The 9,767-nt window shown below is 41.0% G+C and overlaps 1 protein-coding gene across 1 annotated transcript; it reads left to right on the forward strand.

The window, feature by feature from the left end:
• Positions 1–86: 86 nt before the first annotated feature.
• rab35b (RAB35, member RAS oncogene family b) lies at positions 87–9,486 on the forward strand. The gene is made up of 6 exons (XM_079555560.1): positions 87–404; positions 4,371–4,421; positions 4,515–4,638; positions 6,291–6,415; positions 6,713–6,837; positions 8,872–9,486. Exons 1-6 carry the CDS (start codon positions 353–355, stop codon positions 8,998–9,000), a joined length of 606 nt encoding a protein of 201 aa, XP_079411686.1. The 5' UTR covers positions 87–352; the 3' UTR covers positions 9,001–9,486.
• Positions 9,487–9,767: the final 281 nt, after the last annotated feature.

The raw sequence follows: 9,767 nt of genomic DNA on the forward strand, positions 1-9,767 counted from the left end.
ATATATTCGTTCCTGGACATGTACCTGTGTTTTGAATGGACAGACCGGGCTGAGGCCGGGCCTGCGCAGTGAGGAAGAGGGTCACAGTTGGGTGCAGTTCGGTGCATTTCCACAGAAGCAGAAGGAAGCGGAGTTTCCGGCTGAAGCAGCGCGCACTGACTCCGCTGACGCCGCAAACCCAACACAAGCGCCGCCGGTCCTGGGGGGCTCACGTCCAACCATCGGTGCGGTCGTCTTTCACACCGGGGGACCTGGGGGACTGTGTTGAGCTGTACAGACCAACCGGTGTTTGGAGCCAAAGCGGGCAAACAAGCGGCACAAGGCGGGCGTGAGCCACCACCAGCTACCGGCAATGGCCAGGGACTACGATTACCTCTTCAAGCTGCTCATCATCGGTGACAGCGGTAAGCGAGGCCGGGGATGAGTGACGGGAAGTGGGCCGCTGTATGTTTTTACTCGGATTTACGGATAGACACAGCCATGGGTGTTACATCTGCAGAACAGTTTAATACATTAGACGGTCTGCTTTTATTTTTCTGCTCAATAACGTTTTATTTACGAAGCAAACGCATCTTTGCGTCCTGCGGAGAGAGGGCGGAGGTGGCGCCCGGGCTGGGCATATCTCAGGCCGGATATCGCCTCCAGACCTGCGCTCCCCGCGTTTCGAGAATTATCTACAGCGAACTGGTCATGATAGATCCACACGTGAAAGTCTTTATTCCATTGTAAACGTATCCCTAAGACTGTGAGGTTTTGCATGTTTTCCTGTTTGAGGCTTGTATCTTCATTAGCCTGCTAAGGCTAGCCGAAAGTTGTGCTAGCGTCCTCTGCTACGCTTCAAACCGTGTTGCCAGTTTGGGCGCTTTCGGCCAACAAGTGCGGCTTTGAGGGTGCGATTCATTATATATTTATGTTCGTAACAACATGGGCGTTCAACTACTACATTTGCTTTGTTATTTCCCAACCACTCAGTATTTAAAGCTTAACATTTTTTAATATTAGTTCCTGGGGTACATGAAACGGTGATACAGATCTGGCAACGCTCATTTGAGCCCATTTGTAAAGCAAGTTCACCCTCGAAGCGAAAGCATAGCGGCAGAAATATCAATGCAAGAGGTCACAGACAGTATCTGACTGCTTGTTGCATGCACAAAAACTTATTTTGGCTTTCAGCCAAGACCGAATGCAGTAAAGTCTAAATACTTTGTCATAGGCTTGTTAGCATGCTAGTGTGGCTGTACTACAGAGAGGAATGCTGTGTGGCAGCGAACTGCTGTTATGGTATACTTCTCTTACAGTCGTTTTTTGTTAACTTGTTATTGCCAATGTATTTACTTGCAATAATAAATCAATCCAGTTATTTATATCCCAATTGCAGTTGCCTCAAAGGGCTGCACCAAACATTAAAACAGTGAAACAATAACCAATGTGGAGTCCAGGCAAATATAATGTCCAAACAGATGTAATGTCTTAAATAGCAATTTTATATATCCTTTGTCCTATAGGAAAACATGGCCATTGTGGTGCATGTTTTAGAAAGCCAGTGCTTCCATGATCAGAACTGCTCCTTAGGTCCACTGTATTTATGACTCAGATCCTGTATTGTTGATGATGTTGTATGCGTTCATTGACAGCCACAGCTGGGCCTTTGCCGCCCTCACACTGGACCTACTGTCCACAGAATCAAGCTGGGACCTCCGCTGTCTGAGAGACTTTATGGAAGAGAGGACTGTAAAAAAAAAAACAACTCCTGACTTTTGGTTCAAAGTTCTCACTCTTTGCAGTGAATGGGAGCTTTAACTGTGCTGTTCAATGCAGCAATAAAACATATTTCCCAAGCTTATTGCAGCTAATTAGATATGCAAGCACAAATAATTAAGTTGGTCTATATCGTTTTTTGACAAATTCTAATCTTTTATTTATTTGAAATCGTGCGATACGTCTTTGATTATAGTAATATGGAGAAGGTAAAGGAGAGCAGTGTTCACACCAGAGGTACATTAATGTGCCAATGTCCCTTATGTTCTTCAGTATAACATCTTGAATATGTTCCTTATTATCAAAACAGCGTGTGACATTTCAGTATTGTGCCAAAACAGTTGGCAACTTTGTCTATTTCATGAATTTTTGGATTTATAGTGTCTCTCAAGTATTGGTTTCTTTACACCTCTGAACATCTTAGTCACAGTTTTCATAAGACGGTCTAAGAATAGCAACATCAGAAATAGAATAGGCATGACTGCGACTGTTTGTCTTTTGTTTGGACCTGAAGGGTTTTACACCTCAAAAGCCCAACACATAAAATCTACTGAAAACTGAATTTATAAGATGCTTTGAAGGTCTAACAATGGAGCGGAGGGTTTTGTCTCGGGCAAATCAAACAAGAGCTGACGATAATACGAGTATGAATGGAGACCCACCCACGCCCGAGCCAGAGACTGGATTTCCACGTTTACTTTTGTAACTCGACGACACAGTGACAGCGGATGCAGCCCACTCCTGCTCCTCCTCGTCTTGTTTCGTATAAAAAAAAACTCAGATCTGGTTTCATCAAGTCCCAAAAATGTGTCAGAGTTCTTGTTACCAATGCTATAGAAATGGTTTGGCTTGAGGCGCTTTTTAATTCAAAGTGCTGTTCAAGTCGCAATACCAGTCTGCCAAAGTGTGCCACAATATGTTTCTTTATTGTAATGTTATTTATCTGTTTACTGACATGTTTCTAGGTCAGTGAGACTCTTGTGGCAAACTCAAAACTCGGGCTGGAGACCGTTAAATGATACCAGAAAGGTATCGCGTGGAAAAGTGTTTAGGCACACTACTTGTATAAAAAAAAATAGTTTTGTAAAGCAGAAGAAAAAAATCTCTACTGACGAGAGACTAAGTTTTGATGCCTGTTGGGTCCAGGGATTAAAGAAGTTACTTGGTTGTTTCAGCTCAAATAAATTTAATTTAAAAGAAATCGTCTTTTAAGGAATAAATTATTGTTCTGTTTTGTGGTTCTAGATGACAAATATTTTAGTACAAATATCCAAACCTTTAGAATCTCTTTATAAGCAAGCTAGATAGGAAATCACAACAGTATCATCACTGTCAGATATTAACCAAATATGAAATGCTCAATTTTGAATAGTTAAGTCCGCCTCTCTAAAGTTACTATTCAAGTTTATTAATAATGTGGCACCTCAGCAAATTATTGGTTTGTCCAATTAACCTCTGATCCGATGGTCAGAACATCAAGGTCAACAGTCAGTGGCCAATGTACCATATCAAAACAAAAAACAGCATTAGGACAATGAGCATTTTCTTGTAAAACTATCTCAGAATGAAACAAACTTCCAACTGCACTAAAACTATGCAAAGACTTAAAACAATTTTGCCGGGTGTGAAACAACATTTTTTGGAACTCGTACACGTCAGCAAGGGTAGGGGGTGGTTAAGGACTATAGAGAAACAAGTTTTCCCTTTGATGAACTGTACTTTTATTTAAAATAAAAATGTCAATACTGTCTGTAAATATTCTGTTTGTATTTCATGCTGTTTGTACAGTGTTTTGTAATTGTATGTCTCGGGGACTAAAGATGAAACTCTGGTACAAAGCTCATGTACATGGTCCCTGTCAAATAAATAAACTAAACTAAACAAACTAAAAAAAGGTTCAGGTGTCGGTATCATAAACCAAGTATTGTTAAAGAACCTGTATCGAAGCAAAATGGGACGGTACCCAGTCCCACTCGACAAAAAAAACGAACTCCCTCCCAACTAACGCAGCATATTACATATTTTACTGTTTATTGATGTTAATGGCCATTGTGTTGTGTATCACAAAACCAGCAAGTGTAATATATAGCCCAGGTTGTTTTCAATATTGATACTTCTTTCTTTACTAATTTAGTTCATCGTGTGTAAATTAGGACTGGAACGACATTTTTGATTTCTATAGAGGTCGAATTGTTTCATGTCGCTATAGTTTACTGTAAATGAGCTAAAACCCGTCTTAATCTCTCTCTGGAGCCTGGCAAAAGCTGACACCAGGGTTTAGAACAGGGTTTAGACGCCACTACAGACAGTTGAGCAAAATGTTTCTGGATTTGAACCCACAAAAACCAAAGAAAGCGCGATGTTATTCCCTTTACACTCTCTGATAATTATGGGCCAAGTTACTGTTTATTTACGGTAGCTGCTTTCTCATGCTGGATGTCTTTTGTTCTATCCTCTGTTTGTCCGTATGATTAGAACTAGTTCAGTGAAAACATGTTATCTGCCAGTATTTTAAACCCAAACCATGAGAACGCCTCATGCTGTCGCCTCTCACAACGCACTCCTTTACCGCTTTAACTCACCTTGTCCTTGTCCCTGTGCTCGTCTTTCAGGAGTGGGGAAGAGCAGTCTCCTCTTGCGATTTGCAGACAACACATTTTCAGGTGAGTGCTTCTTGCTCGGGGAAGGGGTTTTCAGTCGAGGTCGCCGTCTCTGTCCTGACTCTTGTCTTTTTATATGCATGTGTGTTCTTACAGGTAGTTATATCACCACGATCGGAGTAGACTTTAAGATCCGAACAGTGGAAATCAACGGAGAAAAGGTCAAGCTCCAAATATGGGACACGGCGGGACAGGAGCGCTTCCGGACCATCACCTCCACGTGAGTCTCGCTGTGCACAGGAGCTCGTACTAGAGATGGAGAGGGGAACAGTGGGGTCAAGTCATGTTTCTGAAAATGTAACTGCAGAAAGGGAAAGAGAATGAAGGTACTCTTTCTATTTTAAGGATGTAGTTGTCATTTCCAAATCACACAGTAGAGTAACAGATGCTAAATGACAATCAAATACCGAAAAGATTTTGGTGCCATCATTTCAAGAACAATTTGAAATACTTCCCTTTTAGTGTGTAATCATTTTGTCCCATAACTCTTACGATCCTGATGACCTATTTGTCGCTAAAAGAAGGTGTTGCTCACTACTACATCATAAAATGTGACATAAAGGTTGGTCAAAAGACTTGTGCTAAGTCCCTCCCACATGTCGATGACTTTGTGCTGCACAATGAATCTAAATAGATTAGTGTTCATGACAGTCCAGAACGGCATGTCATAGTTTCAGTTGGAGCTGGGGCCAATGCAGCTCAATGGGAGACGCACAGTTTTGGAAAGAAATCTCCAAATGTTGAAACGGATCATTATTTGGAAGTGACTCACAAAGTGATTCACAAATCTGTCACATTCATCTTATGACTGACTTATCTGACCAACATCAAGCACACAAAAAAACAACTTAAAAATTCACCATTTTGACAGTGACCATAGTTACCAGTTCTGGCTGCACCAACTCAATACGTCTGTTAAGTGTGACGTCACACACACAATAATACGCTACTTCCAGGTCGAGAGAGATTCCCATAGATAAACAGCAAAAAGACGCAGCTTTATCTGAATCTCCTGCTGAAATCACAGCAGATAAAAGGCCCAAAAGTGTTTTACACCTAATTAGCATAATATATCTCACCGTTTCTATAGCCCATTTAAATGTATATGTTATAGCCAATTTAGAATCAACCCTCATTGTGTATGGAAAAAAAGAATGTGATAATTAATGTCAGAAAAGCACTACTAAAGAAAATCCAGAGTAAATGTAATATTTATTTCTGTTCAGCCTTGTAGACGGCTCTACAGCAGGTTAAAGTCAAGTAGATCCCATTTCTGTGAACAGAGCTAAAGTCCTGTTGGACCCGAAAGTGGAGCGATGACATCATCACGTAACAAACGTATTTCTGTGTTGAATGTAATTTAAACTCAACCTATTGAATCGAAATTCCAACTTGAATGGAACACAGTTATACAATTTAAAAAGACTGAACTATTCAAATCGTATATTACCCTTTGCAAACAACAGAATATTTGCTGTGTAGACTTTAATCCTCGTATGTGCTGGATGTCGTCTGGCGGTGCGCGGTTAAACCAGTGTCCGCTCCGAGTCACGACGGGCAGAAACACTGACTCCCAACAAAACACCACAAAAGCTTCTTTGTATTGGTCCCGGCCGAGGCTCCAGTCGGGACTCGGGCTCTCAGTCAGCTCTGATTTGATCATTATTCTCCCCCTTTTTTTTCTTGTATACACGTTGTTCTCTCTCTAAATTAGTGCTAATGAGAGCCAGCAGTCTTAGAGATTACCTGTGGAGTCTGCTGTTCTCGAAAAGACGCTGTTGAGTTGGATTTTTTAAAGTGTTTTTGAAACGATCATCACTGCACTGTCTGATTACACCTGCTAACTTCCTCTCTCCCTCTCTTGTGTCGTAGGTATTACAGAGGGACACATGGGGTCATAGTGGTGTACGACGTCACAAGTGCAGAGTCCTTCGTCAACGTCAAACGATGGCTCCATGAAATAAACCAGAACTGTGACGACGTGTGCCGGATATTAGGTGAGCGTCTCCTGGACTCGACTTTGAGTAAAAATAGTGCGCCCTTCACTGGAGCTTAGGGACACTTTCCTCCATGCATTTAGGCTGCTTAAAATATCTTACAAGTCTGAACAAAGTTTCTGTTGAGGTCTTCTCTGCACAGATGCTTTATGAATCATGTATGCCTCTATTTTCCTTTATCGAGACGTGTAATCGCTGAATGTCACGTAGAAAACGGTCAATCTCCTCCTTGTGGCAGGAGTATGAATGTCTGCAAGTAAAACCCAGAAAGAAAGACTAACCACTTTGTCCTTGCAGTGGGAAACAAAAACGACGACCCTAACTCTAAAGTGGTGGAGACGACGGACGCGCAGAAGTTCGCGGAGCAGATGGGCATCAGTCTGTTCGAGACCAGCGCGAAAGAAAACATCAACGTGGAAGAGGTGGGTCATTGTGCGGGTTTGTAAACTCCTGGTATGTAGCTGACATGCCTGAAGACTTACACACACGTCAGGAGGCTATCGCAGTGAGACATAATGCTACTCTGTTGGAGGGAACTTTGGTGAAACTGCTTTTTGTTTGATTGGTCTTACGTTAGTTTAAGGTAGAAAACATGCAAGGATGCCCAAATGTCTAAACGCGACACAGAAGTGAAAGATGTTGCCCATTAGCCAAAAGATTAGAGCTTCCAGACACAGACACTAATGTTCCTTGATGTAAATTGCTTTTGAGTCGCCAATAGAGGTCGTTCTTTACCAAAAATGCAAATAAACTATACAAATGTGTTGAGATAGACTGATATATTAGGACGTCATTCGTGCTTTTTCCAAATCTCATTTACAGACCGTGTTGTATTGAATTGGTGCATTGGTTTGTTATTCGAGTCACTCATTTGACTGAGATACTTGAGGCTTTGTTCGAATGCTTTTGGGCAGTAGTGAATGTCTAAAAATCAATGCTGTAGATCAGGGGTCCTCAAACATGTCGCACCAAAAACCATCAAGATCAATATTTGGCTTTCCAGATCAAACCTCTGGCTATAATAAGACTAAAGTACCCCCTAAGTAGGGAGACAAGAATATGAATACATGCGCTCGGTGAGCCGTGGACAAATGTATAAGATAGAACCGTTGTATGACTAAACACGAGCTGCGACAGACATCGGGGCCGTGTCTTTTGGAGCCGCAGAGTGAGCCGAGGGCCTCTGTCAGGCGTGGCAACATATTACAACATCAGCGCACATCGCAGCGCCGGCATGTGACACTGGAGGTCGAAACCTGCCGTCACAAACTGTGGCCGTGGCTGCGATTCTCTTTGAATCATCGCACAGTGGAGACGAGTGCAGACTCACGATGTTACAATCCCCACGTCTTGCTATGACCAAGACAAATGTTGTACACTGAGTTTGAGTTACACACACACTAGAGTAGGGCTGAAACAACTAAGCAATTATTGAGTTGACAACCATTTTAGTAATCGATTGTTTTCTGGTTAACAAAGACTCCAACAGAGCAAAAATGATGTGAAATTTGATGTTTTGGATGAAAAACAATTTTCTTTTTAAAGTGAGGGTCTGTAGTGTGTTTTTCATCTATATCAATCTGTGTCTCATCCAATCACCAAGCAGAATTATCCCTAAGAGCCTCCTATAAACATTCACTTTAAGTTTACTTCATGAACATGTCCTCAAACCCAACTTAAGCTGTTTTGTAGTTTGAAAAAATACTATTTTCATGCAGCCAAGTGATTGATCGAATGATCGCAATAATAATTTGTAGATGAATCGATTAGTTGCAGCTCTACACTAGTGGAGCTGGAGTGATATTAATTTCCTGTATTAGGGAGGGAAGGGGATTTTATTTGTAAAGTGCTTCACACATGAAAGGGAGGGAGGTTCATTCACTCCATGCTGATATTCATTAATACCATTAATGCCATACCGTATTAATACCATTCTATTATGCTGCTCTTTTGTTGTGACTAAACAAAAAGTATGTTTTTGTATGTTAATATTAATTCTAAATGGTGGTATTATGTTCAAACTGCAAGATGAAAAGCACATGAAAGTTGCAGACAAGACAAAACTGAGGGCAGCTTAAAAAAAAAAAGTTTTTTGTAATGTAAAGTTCTGTTACTGAAACAGTTTGTTACAAGGACACAAATGCAGATGTTAAAGCAAAAAAAATATTCAAAATCCTAAATTGAATCAAATTGGGGCTTGACTGAATCGTTATATCCCTAATGTTAATGTACAAGAAGTTGTTAGTAAATATCAATGCATTTTCAGATACTTGATCACTTGTATAGAAATGTGTTTGTTGCTGAAGCGTTAACCCGCCGACACTCATGTGGTTCTTAATCAACATGATCATTATCCAAGTTGATCATTTCATATAAGTATCAGCATCAACATGAAAAGTCTCTTAATTTGTACCTTGTGTCATATTTTTGTCAGTAATTCCCCTTCTCTCCCGCAGATGTTTAACTGCATCACGGAGCTGGTGCTCAAAGCCAAGAAGGACGTGCTCGCGCGGCAACAGCAGCAGCAACAGAACGACGTGGTGCGACTCACTCGAAACAGTAAACGAAAGAAAAAGTGCTGCTAGCAAACGCCGCCGTCACCGCCAACAACAACGACGAGCCAACGGCACCTCTCCGTCAACCCACACGCATTCACACCGACGGGACTCAGAGCAATTAAATTAAAGATAAAGTTTAATAAATATACAGTTTTAAAAAAAAAAAATGGAGAAAAAACATGGTCCCCTTTGGACAAACTAATCATAAAGACTGTAAAGTGTACAGATTTTATTAGACGTCAAAGCGAGTTTTATTTGCAGCAGATGGGCACTATCGAATATATATCCAGATCCTTTGTTTCATGAAGGGTCTTACAACTGACACCGATCTTTTCTTCACTCGGGACATTCAGAGCCAACACCTCTGCCACTTCCAGAAGGAGGACTCATTTTTGTGGAGCTATTTTTCTGTGGTATTTTTCTTTTTTCTTTTTTCTTTTTTTTTTTCTTTTTCTTCCGGGAAGTTCTTGAAAGGCTGTTGGTTTAGAAGAAACGGCGAGAAGTGTGTGTGCGCGTCTGCACCAGGAATAGGTTACGTTCACGTTTGAAAGTTTAATGATGTCAAAATCGCAGGAACCTTGAGTATATTGCAATATTTTACTAACACATTCAAATTCAAGCAAAAAGCATTTAGTTTGCTATCATATAGTGCCAAAATGAAACTAGACATAAATGGAACTAAATGAGGGAAATCGTGGCTCAAACGGAATTTTTTCACATTTTAAGTTGACTTTGCGTTTTTGTTTTAGGCTGTGTTGGCAAAAGATGTGTAAATCTCGGAGTGATTTCGCAAT

Source organism: Gobius niger (genome assembly GCF_951799975.1).
Source record: "Gobius niger genome assembly, chromosome: 1".
Taxonomy (NCBI): Eukaryota; Metazoa; Chordata; class Actinopteri; order Gobiiformes; family Gobiidae; genus Gobius; species Gobius niger.